At 41.9% G+C, this 15869-nt stretch overlaps 1 protein-coding gene across 3 annotated transcripts; it reads left to right on the top strand.

The window, feature by feature from the left end:
* Window positions 1-481: 481 nt before the first annotated feature.
* Window positions 482-15297, top strand: rnpc3 (RNA-binding region (RNP1, RRM) containing 3). Of its 3 annotated transcripts, none has more exons than XM_041961552.1 (16): window positions 482-528; window positions 1156-1312; window positions 1407-1454; window positions 1599-1708; window positions 2057-2146; window positions 4203-4314; window positions 5003-5071; window positions 6146-6288; window positions 6534-6659; window positions 7048-7190; window positions 9330-9515; window positions 11049-11143; window positions 11275-11333; window positions 12615-12747; window positions 14728-14805; window positions 15236-15297. In XM_041961552.1, the coding sequence occupies exons 2-15, from the start codon at window positions 1160-1162 to the stop codon at window positions 14794-14796; spliced, it is 1536 nt and encodes a 511-aa protein (XP_041817486.1). In that variant the 5' UTR covers window positions 482-528; window positions 1156-1159; the 3' UTR covers window positions 14797-14805; window positions 15236-15297. The 3 variants fall into 3 exon arrangements, with proteins under 3 accessions (XP_041817486.1, XP_041817483.1, XP_041817485.1); XM_041961549.1 differs by having other exon boundaries at window positions 14942-15291; XM_041961551.1 differs by lacking the exon at window positions 482-528 and adding an exon at window positions 541-659 and having other exon boundaries at window positions 14942-15291.
* The last annotated feature ends 572 nt before the right edge of the window (window positions 15298-15869 follow it).

Raw genomic sequence — 15869 nt, 5'->3', positions numbered from 1 at the left:
TTCCACTGGTGAGACTACCAAAATATTTCTCCCCCATTTTTTTACGAAGCAATACTGAAATATGAAAACAGTTTTACAGGTTAAGAAAATGGGCCTAAAATATGAACAAAACACTCAACTCCCACCCCATTCTGACAGCATTAAGGTACTTTAGCTCATCCTTCTTATTTAATTTAATTGCACAAATGCAATATGAGTAAATTAAGATAAAATAAAATAAAGTAAATCAAAATAAAATAAAATAAAATAAGAATCTTAACTTATCACCATCATGAGCAGAATGGCTTCAGTGTGTATAAAAGTTCGTTATTTATCTCGATCAGTGGCGGTGGCTCGAGACAATGTTCCCGAAGAGAACGAGGTACATTACCGCCGGTCCAGAAGACGGCGGTAATGCGCGTTCCTATTTGTCATCCACCTGAAATCAAAGCAGAAGAAGAAGAAGCGGCAGGCGGAAGTGTTGTCCAATCGCCATTGAAGAACTAAAGAAGAAGAAGTAACCGGATGTTTACCGGCTGCTGCAGGCAGGTATGCTACCAAGATATATCTTAAATTGAAATGAATGATTAAATTAAACTTTTCACTTGTTTATACTAGTGACTGTATTTTTCCCCTGGGGTCAGAGAAAACTTTAGAGTTGGCAACAGCACAGTGAAAAGGTAAAGACAGTTTGGGAATTCGCTGCACGTTAGCTTCGTTCAGCTAACTGCTAGTTATAGCACTGAGCCTAAGTTAGAGCTAGCCCAGTGTGCTAGCATGACTCTTTATTCAAAGAAATTGCATTTAAAATCTGACTTGCTAATCGTACAGCGCACACATTTGGTATAGCATATCTTCGGATATTTAAGAAATCTCCAGGATTGGTTCTTTAGTTCGGCAATATTTGTTTTTCAAAAGACGCGTACGTTTTGCCCTAAATTAATGTAACTTGTTGGGATGTTTGGCACAGCCTATCCATTAACGTTATACGTGAACGTTAGCAGGTTAACGTTAACGTTAAACTGACATATGTTTCTAATATTCCACCTCAACTAACATGAACGACCACACGACACAGTGTCGCTATCATGCCTGCAGTCAATGTGACAGTGAAGAGGATTCAGCTGCATGTTGCTAACGGGTTGTTTGTGGTCTGTTGTGCCGGCTGTCCCACAGGGAAATGGACAAGAATGAGGACCCGGTCCCCACTAACAGCTGTAAAACGCTGCTTATCCGCCACTTACCAGCTGAGCTCAGCCAAGCTGAGAAAGAGGACCTCTTGAAGTATTTTGGTGCTGAGTCAGTCAGGGTCTTCTCGAACAGGGGTCGTTTGGTAGGTTGTGCCTCACTAACACCTGATGAGTCTTTACCCCTTGAAATTAATTTGGGTTGCTGTTCATTCTGAACATGCTTTTCCATCTCCACAGAAACATGCAGCCTTTGCATCCTTTAGAAGCGAGAAGTCAGCAGCAAGAGTGAGTTATTCATGTAGCCTTTTTAATTATGTGTTTTTCAAAAGCCTCGTTTGCACAAATTTAGCTAAAATGAATGTCGAGTTAATCTGATTTTTTTCTTCATCTGTCCTGCGTGACATTCAATCACCCTCACTTCTATTTTAGGCTCTTAGCAGGCTCCATCAGTTAGAGATTCTTGATCACAAACTTGTTGTGGAGTTTGCGAAAGGCCAAGATCATGTGACGGTATTAAAGGATCCTCCAGTGTCCCGCCGGTAAGAAGTTTGAGTCATATAAATTAAGAAACCCTGTTGATGTACACATAATGTAGGTATCCAAAAAGGAGCTGTAGTGCTTTATTGTATGGGCTGTTAACCTCCCTGTAAGCTAGAGCCAGGTGTTGCTGTCTGGTGTGTCTTTTAAAGTTAATGCTGTAAACCCCACAGAACAGAAATGGTTTTGCACACACATTAATTTTATTTTTAAGTTGATGAGTGAATGAACACAAATCAGATTGACCATTTAAAATGAAATCTAAACAAAGCTAGAGTAGAACTGACTCAGTTCCAGTGTGAACATATAACTCGGTTGAATTATTTTTGCAACATTACTTTTTTCTGCAGTGGTCAACCTGTTGGGGAAGAGCAGAAGAAAAAGGAGACCAAAGAGCCCGATATTCCCCTCATAGAGACCGGCATTGCTCCTAACCTTGGGTGGGTGTTACATTTATGTCCTAAAGCAGTGTTTGATAGCATTGACGTGATATGAGCAAGTGTTGACATACTTTCTGTTGATTTCTGAATTGCTGATTGGATTGAGACATACCATTTTTATGATTTGTTTTTTGCGTGATAGATCTGTAAGCTCTTCTTGCCAAAGTGACTGGACACTCTCTGAAATTCTGACATTTACATGCATTATACGTGCATTATACTTGACATGATGAGCTGTAGTGTTTGTTCTCAGCTTGCCCTATAAGGTGAAAAAGTACTACAATGTTACATTCTGCTATTTGGTATATATATATGACACAGGCTCTCCAAACGTGGTCAATGTGTGTAGAGGCTGCATGAAGGCTAGTTGACAGCAAACCTGGATGAGAATCTGAGAGCAGTAGTCAGGAGCTGTCAGCACTCTTGTGTCCAATTAGATGGTCGGCCTGCCATTGAGTGCCTGACAGGCCGTCTGTTCTGCCAGTTGGTGGGACCAGGTGGTTTTTGATACCTCTTCCTCTAATGCAGACAGTCTAGCCTGCCTTGTGCTAAAATCTTGATCAGTCTTTCATGTTCACCTCCTCCTGATATGATGCAATTTGCTTTTATTATGTGCTTGTAGCACAAATCAATACTACACTGATTGTTTATTGGAAGTCCCTAATGTGAATAAATTCTGTTGAGCTATCCTGATTGGGTTGCATAAACGTGCAAGTTGAAGAATGTATTCTGGGATAAAACAATGAGACAGAGCTGTCAGAAAGCTAAAAAAAATCCATGTGGTTAATGTTTTTATATGAGAGTAGTGATTCCTACATTGCATTAATATTGTCAGTTATAAATATAATTATGTAGGCTTCACTTCATAGTCCTGCTAATCAACCTGGAGTACACACAGTGATTGAAAGAATATGATCTGTTCAGTGGGTGTTTGTATTCCCGGGGATCACCGTGCTGGTGACTGATGTTAGCAACACTGCAGCTTATAGAAAAGTTTGGTAGACAAAGACACTGACCAGGGGATTTTCAGTGTTCTCCAGCCCTGAATCAAAGTACACCATCAAACCATGCAAAAATCATGTGAAAGTCTAGTATTGTCATAAAGAAATCCTACTCACTGATTTGTAACACTGCCTACAATAACCCATCCCTGACACAACTCCTCCTTAAGAAGCTGATTCTTCTTCACCATTTTTACTGCTAGTTCCTCAACAACAAGTTATTAAAAAAAAAGCCACTATTTCCTCAGTAATGTGCTGATTCCAGTAATGTACTATATATATTCATAGTAACTCAATAACAAGCTAACTCCAAAAGGTCACTATTCAGCTGCTCGTTCCTCAGTAACAAGCTAATTCTCCAAATGTATGAAGAAATGAAAATGAAAACGGAATGGCCGAAATGCTTGACAGCGTTGGGGCGTCACCATAAGAACACATTTGATTTTCTGTTTGTTAAAGCATGGAGTTTTTCCCTTTGTAGAAAAAATGTGTATATTCACTCAGTTATCATTATTTTATGCAGTTATCAAATGAATATACAATTTAAACTGACAATTTAAGCAGTTTGCTCCAAGTAGTTGTAACTAGTCTCCTCGGTCTCAGCAGGACTGTGTGCAAACAGATTTCTTCATCATGTAGCTAAGTGGCAGGTTAAATAGTTTATACTGTGGCCCCGTCTTTGTCTTTGTTCATCAGGTCTGAGTAGATTTAGATTCGTTCTCTCCTGCCATGCTGAGTCTTGGCTTATGAAAGTTATTATTACAACAGGACAAGCCTTGGTGCTGACGTGGCATGCTGGTCCCCATGTCCCTTAATGGCTGGATTTCCCATTTTGTTGGCTGAGTGCTTGTCGTCTAAAGAATAAGCTACCTAGCTAAAGCTCACTGGCTGGGCCACATATTCCCGTGTCTCCATTATTTTGACATATGTTGTGAGTTGTTAAGTGAGGGGGGGGGGGGGGACTGCATGTAAGGCAGAGAGCTGCAGCTACAGAGTTTCCTCTAAGTAATTCTTTTTTTTTCCCCTCTCTGTCTCCCTCTCTCTCTCTCCTACAGGTTGAAATTTCAATTTAATCCCACTTTGAAATATTTATACCCACCGCCTTCGAATGCCACTCTGACAAATATAACACACGCCCTCATGAGTGTGCCAAAGTTTTATGTTCAAGTGAGTAAACACTGTCTCTTTTATATCATATTATTTTTCACTCATTACCCACACGCCTTTGATAAGCAGATGTCGGTCACCTATGTGTATATATTTGTGTTTTTGTATCTTCGCATACTGTCCTGTATTCATATGTTCCTTTTTTGGAATTTGCACAAAAAAATGCAAATGTGACAGCATTTCTAGCCCTTAGATTTATATTGTTAAATGGAAATACGTTTCTGGAATAAGTGTCCCAGAGGTTTTTGAACTGCATCCAACCTCTTAAAGATCAAACAGCAAACATTTGCCTTTTAAATTTCAATTTGGGGAGCTAGTATTAATAATAAACCATAAGTGGGAGGCATGAGTTATGGGTTTAACATTTCCCTGGGAGCCGCGCTGCCTGGCTTGCCGTTGCTGCTACTTCCGGCGTTGGCGTCTTGGTGGTGCTAGTGCGTCACGTAGAAGCTGCCTTCATGCTCAGCTTCACCACCGGTATCTCACTCCAGCCTCAATCTCACCTTGATCCCTGTATTTTAAATGAAAATGCAAAAGCTTTGCAATCTGTTTTACATATGGAGTCCGAGTTACAGGCTGCCTGCTTGAGAGCAGCAGTATGCTTATATTACCAGCACCCACACAGCTCATGGTTTGAATCTTTAGATACAACTGTCCCTGCTCTAATACTCTATCTGCAATTATACAGGTACTACATCTGATGAACAAGATGAATTTACCATGTCCTTTTGGCCCAGTCACTGCCAGACCCCCCATGGTAAGCACACAGACATTATTGTTGGATAGACAAGAACAGGCTAATGGTGCGGATAGTTCGTAGATGAATACAAGTTATTTGTTAAACTAGAAAGACTGTGTTGTCATAAGGAGGCCAGTATTCACATGTGTCAGAGAAGGTATGTCGAGGTTCACCAGCTCCCCAATCAGCGGCTTATTGATCACATAACACTCTGGGTTTTTGGTCCCTTCAGCAGCAATTTATTACCCCAAAAACTGTAGCTACCACCTTTTTCCTTACTGAAACAATGTGCAGATATTAATCTAAGGATTGAATGGAAAAATCGAAACGAGATATTCCTCACTGCATATGCAGAAGCACATGTGTTAGCTTTAGGGCTGTGTGAGAGTGAATGGTAAGCCCTGAGTACAGAAGGCAGGCAGCGGGCAAGCTTGCTCCTGGCATAATGTATAAATCTGAAATTGCATGGAGATAGATATTGCTCTCTTTGAGGGGAGTTTGATTATGCCACTTAAAGTAAAAATATCTCCTACCTACATTACATAAAGTATTATTATAATAATTCCTTACTTTTAGTGTTATTATCAACAATTTGGTAATTGTAAATGTTGTTTTTCAGGCAGAAATGGCCGAAATGAGCTTGTTCCAGCCCTTAATATTTTCTGTTTTGCTTTGTCTCACGTGAGAGTAAAATGATCACTGAATTTGTATGTCACATGGAGCTCTTGGAAGTTGTGGCATTTTGAACTGAATGATTCATTTAGAAAAGAATCATCAAATTAATCAATTATGAAAAGAAAGTTACAGCCCTATAAACTAAACTACATATCACTCATCTTTTATTATTGGTGTAGGAAATATTTAAACACACTGCATGAGTCTCAAAATGTTCTGATTTGATATAAAACCAAAAATACATCAGCCTGACTGGGATAGTAAACAAGAGGCTGGCCATCTGCTGTCTGCAAACCAGTAAATCCCAGTTTTGAAGCACAGCTTACCAGGTACCTGAGCAAAGATGGCGCTTGTGAAGTCTGTCAGTTGAACCCGGAGGCATTTGTAAACTAAGCCTTGTTGTTTTGTTTCCTGCAGTTTGAGATGCTGCCTCCTGCTCCACCCATCCCCATGCCTCCCCCCTTCCCTCCTGACTACCCCCCTCCACCAGAGGAGGAGATGGAGCTGTCCAGTGAAGAAGAATCAGAGTATGAGAGCGGGGACGACGAAGACAAGGAGAGGTGAGGAGCAGGCCGCTAGCATCACAGAGGACTCGCCTCTACATAAACATGTTCCTGAGACAAAGGAATTTCAATTTGTTTAGCGTCACATAGCCGTGGCCCGTCGAGCCAGAGTTAACGTGTCAGTCACAAGTGATAATGTTTCCAGAAACACAAGTGGCTTGAAGGGAAATGTCTTTAAATTCTAATGGGTGGGTAGTGGGCAGACACTTTCTGCTTTATTCCCTGTGCTTGCTTTATTCCAGGATTGTTCGTCTGATGGGCCTGGTCAACCAAGCATGCAAGAGACCCCTGAGACCAAAAACGGCTTCAAAGAGAAAGAAGCCCAAAATCAAGGATCTACTCTACGCTCCAAAAGCAGACTCTCAGAGGTACACCAAAGGCACTCATGCATGTCACAGTCCTTACGCACAGCTCATCTCGAGACAGTATTCATAGGCAGCTAAAAAGGAGCACAAGAACCTCCAGACAATAAGTCTTCTTCGAAAAGACGGCCTTGTGAGGCTCGGTGACTTATTGTTTCAGCACCACACACTCGCACGCCCTTAATGACAGACCACAAAGTCTGTCTCTAAACTATAAATACACACACACACACACCTCAGTGTCTCCTGGCTGCATGTTTGCGGACTGGGAAATATCTGCGGTTGACCAGAACAAAACATCCCACCCCTTAAGCCGCTCAGGAGCCAGCTTTATTGTGGGTACTTTGTGGAGGCTGCTGTTCAGGCCAGTGGTGATTGTCTCTGCTGTCCTCAGTGCTCCAGTGCTGCAGCCCTCCGATGTGTTTGAGCAGCCCCTCCCCGCCGGGCAGAGGAAAATTGAATTCCACATTTCGGTTCCAGAGGTGGCAGCCATAGTGGAAGGAAGTGGGCCAGGTCAGCCTGATGATGAAGGCAGAGGTAAGTTCTCTCCTTGATATTCACTTCCTGCAACTTTGTGATCATTTGTAGTCTTAAGTAATCTGTTGGACCTTTTTTTTCTCAGAGCACAAGATGATGTCAAACCCAGAAATATTCAGTTAAAAATGCCATAAAACAGAGGAAAGCAGCAACCCCTCACATCTGAATAAGTGAATATTTGGCATTTGTGCTTGAAATTAGAAAGAACACTATCCGGTCATTGAAACTGATTTTACTAGTTGCTGACTTTTTGATTGGCTGATCATTTTAACTCTACTCATCAGTGCACTGAAGTAAATCATAGGCAATGCCAAATCAGGTTTGCCACATAAATGAGATCTGGGATCTCAATAGTCTTACCTCAAATGATTTTCATTGTCGGGTTCATTTGGCTGTGAGATTACTCTCTCAATTAATCAATTAATCTTTTGGTCTATTATATGTCAGAAATTAGTTTCGAGTTGGCGCCTTCAAATTTAGTTTGTCCAACCAGCACCCTGTAACCCTACAATATCTCATTTACAATGATTAAAAACCCTAAAAAGCAACAAATCCACACACTTTAGTGGCTGGAAGAAGCAAATATTTTGAACGTCTGCTTGAAAAATGACTCAAAGGTATATTCGATTATCAAGGTAGCCGCTTAATTTTGGTCGATCAGCTAATCGATTGATCGTTACAGCTTCAATTTAGACTAATATCCACTGTTTCCCCACACTTATCTGTTATTGATTATTTGCACCTTGGGATGGAACCTGGTGCCAATGCAAATTAGGCTTTGGCAAATTCAGCTAAATTATGTTAAGTACCACAGAAATGCGTCCTTTACAATATGCTGGTAAAAATACATCAGACTAACACTTCAGGCATTGGAAGAAAAAATGCACTGCCACCTCTGTTTTGAGTAAGAACGGCAGTGTAAGGATTTGATTATTGCTATACATCATGTTTATTATCACATTGTTGCAGGAGGAGGTTTGATACACATATTGACATAAGTTAAAGCCCTTACCATGGGTGAAGTCAGAGCCAAGTGTACACAGCAGTATATCACAGCAGAAACCCGCACCAAAAAGGTTTTACCATTATCTGTATGAGGAAATGTCATTGGGGGCACAGTCTGTGTTACTTGTCAGCTGTGCAGTTCCCTGTTTGCCTTATCTCCTTCTCTCTAGCTACAACTTCACTCCCTGGCAAGCCTCTGAGAAGTAAAATAGATCTCAAAGTCAGACACAAAAGATTTCCTAAAGGCAGGGGAAAGATAAACTATGACAGGTGGCTTTTTGGATTAGTCTTGTTTTGGGGAAGGTGGGGGTGTGAGATCCGATAAACAAGCTATTTAAATGAAAAGGGGAGGTGGGGGGACAGATAAGGAGGAGGATAATTTTGAAAGCAGCGATCTAGTTCTCTGTCGAGAGTGTATCAGAAAAGCTCCCCAACACTTCCTGCTCTGGTGCACACACGCATACACCTTATGTGGATGACAAGCGCCGCCCCCCCCCCCCCTCGCCGCCTCGGATTTGTACAGGCTCACTGCTCTTAGTAATTCCATCTACGACGCGTGTGCGCGCATGCATGCACTCCTCAAAAGTCTGCCAGAGTTATCTTTCCCACCGCCTTTCAAACTCATGTTTGCAAAACAGGAATGGGTTTTGATTCGACGACGGTTCCACAGCTGACGTAGACTGACTGTTCTTACGGCTCACACTTCTTTCAATTATCACGTCAGCCAGATGCACTTAAACATTATTTACACCAAAGGATCGCATTTATTGCATTCAGCCTTGAAAAAGAAATCATTATTTTCGCCTCGACCAGTTTATAATGATACCACGGTTAGAAACATCAATATGTTAAACTAATTGTGCCCGAGAAGATTTGCCTCCACTCTCCATCCTCAGTTTGTTTGGTTTACTGAAATGGGTAAACATTGTGGAAGTGATTATTTCACCATCTGCTATTGCTAGACACTTAGAAAACTTCCATCTGTATTTGTGCTGGAAGGGGGAGTGTCCTCCTCCTGTTTTGTGCCACAACGCAATCCAGCGGATCCAACTTGAAACGCAGTAGCAGCACCAACTATGAGTTATTTGGAATGTGCTGCACATAGCTCCCCTAACATGCCGTGTGTCCTTTCAGGAGAGGAGGAGAGGGAGCTGAACCCCAGCAGCAGTCAGGAGGCGGCAGAGGCTGAGGGTTTTGGGAAGCTTTACCCCAGCGCCCAGCCCACCCAGCAGCAAGAGGAGCGCAGCGACGATGAACAGGATCTCACCTCAGACGTCATCTCCAGAAAGGAGCTGGAGAAAGGACGGCTGTCAAGAGACGGTAAACGGCAGCACGGTGGCTCAGCAGCAGGGAAGGTGCAAGCTGCCGCGGTCATTGCTGTGTGGTTTTTTTTTTTCCCTAATTTTTTTGCAGGTTTACTAAGACATGAGTGTCGGTAACAGGAAAGTGAGGGGGGAAAATAAAAAAAAACAGACTTCAGTTTTCAAAACTTTCAGGTTAGCTAAGCGCTCACAATAATAACCCAAACATTCTTTCATGTAAGCAAATGTTTGGTATCGGTTCTGTGGAATGCTCATTGATGCTGAACAACAGTGACCACATCAAGTTCAAAAAAAGCTTTTTCTTTTTCCCTGTTAAACGTCTCTCACGGTCATCTTCCCTCTCACAAATCCTGTTCTGTGCTGCAAGAAGAATGGCAGCGGCAAGAGTGGTTTGTTTGAAATGCATATTTGAAAAAACTGGCAGTTAGTGTGAGCAGTGAGAACCATTGTGGCTGCACAAAAAGAAATGTCCCGACTGCAGAAAATCAAACTTGACAAAAGGAACCGATAGATCCCCTGGAGGATGGGGAGCTCGTGCCAGAAAGTTTAGCAACAGCGCTACCTTTCTCAGATTGAAATCACTCCAAGATGATCAGGACTGAGGAGAGATGTAGAATAGCTGTTTTTTTTTTTTTTCACAAAAAAATTGTGGATTATTATTTCAAGCCATTTCGATTTTTCTCTTGTGCTTCTTTGATAGAAGAGCACTTGAATCCAGTCTCAACCTGAATAGAATAAAACTGTGCTGTGCTTTCAGTCCTGAGTTTAAGCTGCTCTAATCCAGGAGGATCAAATGTCTGCGTGTAATATGTAAGGAGTCAATCGTAGAGACAGCCCCAACTGATTGCATACATCCCGCCCACCACCGCATGCAAAGTTAGCAACTAGCTGGTGAACGTAGGCTAGCATTTAGCAGCTAAATAGAAAGATACATCCCTTGAGAGTTAATGAAGACCAAAACAAGGCTAAAAAGGAAAGTAAATATTGGACTTACGTTTGTCAGGTGACCAGAAACATGCCCCCACATGAATGCAGTTACAGTTACAGCTGCATTTTTTTGGAAACAAATCCTGTTTGAATGGTGCTTTTTTTTTTTCATTTTCATCACACGACAAGACCAGAATTTTATTTCTTACTGATTTCTTTAATGTAAATCAAACAGTAAAATAAAAGAGAAGCGCTGAGCTGGAGATGTATGTTTAGTTAAAAAAATGGTTGCACTTTGTTCAGACATGTTTTCCATTCGACAGCAGTACACCCCAGCTGAGGCATGATAAGTCAGATCTAAAATGAACTGGCTGGTAGGTGTTGGGATCAAACGTCTAATCGTTACTTTAATGTCTCAGCACATCTCGTAGTCTAGTCCTTCAGGCCCCTCTGTCTTAAATAAAACATGCAGTGGATAGTATTGAGTTGCAGTGACTTTGAATTTTCTTTATGTAAGTATAGGCAGCTCTGTGATGCTCTGTACCTGTTTTTGAAATGCCCCTTGCAAGTTTCTTTCCTTCTCTGCTTCTCTCTTTTAAAACAGAGATAAAAAGGATGTCTGTGTTTAAGAATTACGAACCGGGCGAGCCGACCTGCAGACTGTACGTGAAGAATATCGCAAAGCAAGTGGAAGAAAAAGTAGGTGCATTTATAGTACTTGACCTGCCTGTGCGTGTTTGTTTGGTTCACTGGATATGATGCTTTTTCTGGAGTTGTCATGTATTGTTTAAGACCATTCATGTGTTTGATCGTCCTTATTTGTCCTTCAGGACCTGAAATACATCTATGGGCGATATGTGAACCCTTCGTCAGAAGCTGAGAGGAACATGTATGTAAACTGCAATCCAGATCTTGACTTTATTTCTTACTGACATGGCTTGCGTGTCAATTCCGCCCATCCCATCTCCATGAGCTATTTTTGACTTTGGCAATTTGTCCCTTTCCCTGGAGAGTTTTTAGTAATTCATGCTGACTGTGTGTTGTGTTATTAATAAGTATCTAACCTGACGCAGAGATCATGAGGGACATTTTATGTTCGTGCATCAGCAGTACTTCAAATAAATATTCCACCTGAGTCATCAAACCGAGCTTATGTAGAGTAGAGAGCCAGACTCTGAACACAGATGTAGGTGATAAACAGGAAGCTGCAACTCTGCCAGAGAAACTGTTTGTCCTCCGATAACCGCTTTCTAAATGTTGCCTTTTTTCCTGTTTGAGGGTCACCACAGTTTGTGTTAGTTAATTATGCTTAAATGTGCTTTGAAAATAAACCCTGACCATCATGTTGCCAGATTTTGACTCAAACTCCTGCAGGTTTTCATTTCAACCAAACACAACAGCAGACCTGACTGAGCAGTGGCTTGCAGAGGTGCAGTGATTTGCAGAATTGACTGAGCGTAGGCTATGTTCACAATAAGCTGGTTAAATTTAAACAGGCCACTTTTGTTGTCTGTCCCAGCCCTCCAAGACCAAAACAGGGTCTCCAGAGTGTGTAAATTTGAAAATGCCATCTTGGTGATGATACAAGCTGACTGGTGAGAGTTGATGGGGAATACTTTGTGTCACCTCTAACCTTTATTGTGATATCTCATTTTAAATGTCAGCATAGTTTGTTGATTTTGTCAGCCAACGCAACAATCATAGAATATGGGTTGAAAGATGGGTCGGTGCCGCAGCTCAGGAATGATGCTGGTTAACGTAGTATTCATGAGCCTGCATTACCTTACCATTTCAGGCTTGTTTGGTTGTCAAACAGGAACAGAAAACTATGTAGATGAGAACACCTCGATGGAGAATTTGGCTGTATTTAAAGAGCAGGAGGAGACAGAAAGCAGTCACAGGTGGCGACTACAACTTCCTGTCACCTCTAACTGAATGCAGACGTGTGTAAAAAGTGGTCATCAGACTAGAAAAGCACTATATAAATACAGTCCATTTACCACATTCTTGGGCCTCAGTGACACATGATTGACAGCCACTGTTTTATGTGGTTGCAGAAGGAGATAAGGCTTCTCTCGTAACACTCAAAAGCTTCAGTATAATATTGACTCGGCTCGGCCACAAGCGTCGAGTGCTAATGATGTGTTCCTGCTTTGCTTTTCCCCCTCAGGTTTGACATTGTGTTAATGAAGGAGGGGCGGATGAAAGGGCAGGCCTTCGTCGGACTCCCCGGTGAGCAGAGTGCAGAGAAAGCCCTGTGGGAAACCAACGGCTACGTTCTCTATGACAAACCCCTCGTCGTTGTATCCTTTTATCCCCTTTCGCAAGATGAAACAAGGACAAGGATTTAATAATGTGTGGAAATCCAGGTTGTGCGTTCATTTGGTTGGGTTTGGTTATTTGGTGTGTAGAAGTGGGCACATTGCACTGGGCACTGGACACGTTGTATGCAGATAGAAATTGTGTTTATTATGAGTAAGTGAGGAAAAGCTGTTTAAGCAAGAGATGCAAAACAAATAGTTTGCTTTTGTGGTGTAATATTCTACCTCCTGTTCCATGTCAGCAGCTATTCTACATTGAAAAAACACTTTTCCCACCAGCTTGTTGGCAATATGTTAAAGTATATGGAAAATTTAGCCCACAAGTGACCAACTCTGAAAAGCAACATTTCAGTCTGGCATAAACCAATGCACAGGATCAAATGTCACTGAACATACATGAAGGGGCAGTTAAGAGGTGGGAGGATCATGAAGCGGACCCCTCCCATCACAGATGTGTCGTTGGCTTTGGTCCTCCGTGCCTTCAGGAGGATGAGGACTAATTTCTGGCAGCCCTGAACCACCACCTGCTCTTCCTCAGCTCCACACTGATAATTGTACGTCAACTTTTGAACTTGTCCAATGCAACAAGGCTATTGATTTTGATGGCGTTTTAATGTGCACTCCATAACCAATTAGCTCGGCGACAGCATATTAGCCTTTGGGTTCAAAGCATGAACAGTGGCGTCTGCAGTGTAATTTACTTGAAGACGTTGTCCTGCATGTAGCTGTAAGATGACAGTGCTTGAGCTCAGACTGCAGTTCAACCACGGACAGCTCCTGTGATGGATTATATCAAAAGCCAACACGGAGCTGTGAGTCACCGTTCATATGCTAACTGAAGTGTGGTGGTTTTAAACGTTTTATTCAGGCTTTTTATGTTGAACCTCATGCTCAGGGTAGCTGAATTAAATGCGGGAAAGGCAGACTGCCACTATTACCAATCTAAACGACCATAGAGGGAGGAAATTACTGAGTGCAAATACATTAAATGGTCCTTGTATAGAACAGTCAATCATCAGACCTTGTTTTTAAGGAAATAATGTGAGAAATGGTCACCTTACATCGCTGTCTGAATATATACCCAGCAAGTGTGCTGAAAAGGTTGCAAATAGAGTAGTTTTAGGGTTTTATTGTATTTGGAGCATCAAAAAGTTGAGTAAGGTTCACACTGGTGCAGATGTCTTTTTAAGCAGTCAGGACAGCCGGTCCCAGGTTAGCCTCCCTATAATGACTTTTTCAGTGCTAGCCGGAGACTGCAGCATGTCACTTGCCAGAGAATCCTCAAACAGCCTGCTACTAAAACTGGTGACCTGGAAGAAAAACCTGCATGAAATGCGAGTCATTAAATGTAAGGTTTATTAACAGGCAGCACTACAGCGACGGCCTCTCACACACCTGGCTCCTCCCCGTTTATTTAAGCTGTCACATCAGCGAACAATCTATCAATCTGTGTGAATGGCAGTAGCTGCCACTGAGTAAGTGAGCCCATGTCGGGAAAGCGAGACACACCAGCTCTTATAAGGTCCTCTTCTGGCCAGTAGTCTTCTGGCATTTATGAGCAAACAGCTGCGACCTTTTCTTAAATTAAATCCGTATGAGGCGGCAAGTGTCATGAGGAAGATGGGCCCCTGTGGCTTAAAGCTGCTGCATACGACTCCGGGAGTAAAACATACAGTCTATGAGAGTGATATGAATTATCAGCCTGTGATGATCTGTTGGTGAACCTGGACCCAAAGCTGAAATTGGCTTTTCAGTGAGGTTGTTGTTTTGGTCTGTATTTTCTGTGGTAGTGTTTTTTGTAGAAAGAAAGGTATACATTTGTTGATGTCAAAAATACTTTAATGATAGAAATGTGGGACCAGATGAAGGAGCAAATTTCTAAAAGTTCATCAAGTGAGAATAAACCTTTACCTGTCAGTTGAAACTGTTTTCTGCCAGCAGACCTTAACTATAAATTCACAGCAATTTGCCAGATCTGCAAAACCGAAACAAGACAGCACAGATACCAAGAGAGGACCAAAACAACGATGAAGGCAACAGGTGAGTGACACACTGAAGCCATCTGCAGCAGGAGAACATTTCAATGAGTATTTGTACTGTATGTATAGAACAAGCCCTATTATCCTTGTAATAGAGTTTTTTTTTTACATTTTTGTTTACACTTTATTTATTCAAGATGCCAAGGCTTGATATTGTGGCCCAGCAGAACCACTTGTATCCTTATTCTGACATATCCTTTGGAAAACACCGAATGGGTGCAGTTTATTTGTAGTTACTGTGGCGCAATTGGAACTTAAAACAGCTCATTCAACTCCTTTAGAAGGACTGAGTGCCATGCTTTGTTTCTGTAGCTTACCATATCATATGTTCTCTGACATACCTTGAGCGTAGACTCTGTAAACCTGTGCTGTTTCTGGGCCTCTTAAACGTCTCTTTACAATGCTCTCTACCTTGTTTGACTGAATTTCAGGTGATGATCGGCAGATGTCATCTTCTTCTTTTATTACTAAATAAAACAATATTTTATTAAAATATCTTCTGTCATGTTTTCTTCCTATCACAGCGTCAAACATATGTCACCATTTGTGGGTACACTTCAGTCAAACCATCATAACTGATTATCTTTAGTCCCAAACTTAAAGTCCTGACAGCCGAGTAAATACAGACTGGGGAAGGTACTATATGAGATCTAGACTGGCTCTGCAGCAGATGGTAGGCTGTCAACACAGCGGAAAACCCACAGTCCTGAAGAGACAGCAAACAAACCAGGCTGCAGTCTGTGGGAAATTGCTGGGACTGTGGGTTAGCTTACCTTTACAATCCCTGGCTGGCCCCATCTGTGTGATTATAGAGAGTAAACCTCGGAGGTTGAACTTCTCCCCTCAACAGCCATCATAACTGAAGATTTGGAAATCAAATTTGTTTTTGTCCTCCTTTTGTTGGAAGCAATACTGGGAGGGGACTGGGTGCATGTCAGTCAGAGCTAAATTAAAGTTTATGTCCTAAAGTTTAAGACATGGAAAGGGTGAGAAAGACATGAAATTGCAGGGGTGAGCGGTTGACCAAATGTGCTCTGCTTTGACTTATTTTACACCACTTTGGCA

Source organism: Chelmon rostratus, chromosome 20, assembly GCF_017976325.1.
Source record: "Chelmon rostratus isolate fCheRos1 chromosome 20, fCheRos1.pri, whole genome shotgun sequence".
Lineage (NCBI taxonomy): Eukaryota > Metazoa > Chordata > Actinopteri > Chaetodontiformes > Chaetodontidae > Chelmon > Chelmon rostratus.
Note: the sequence above shows the minus strand (reverse complement) of the source record. Positions and strands in the feature narration are given on the sequence as shown.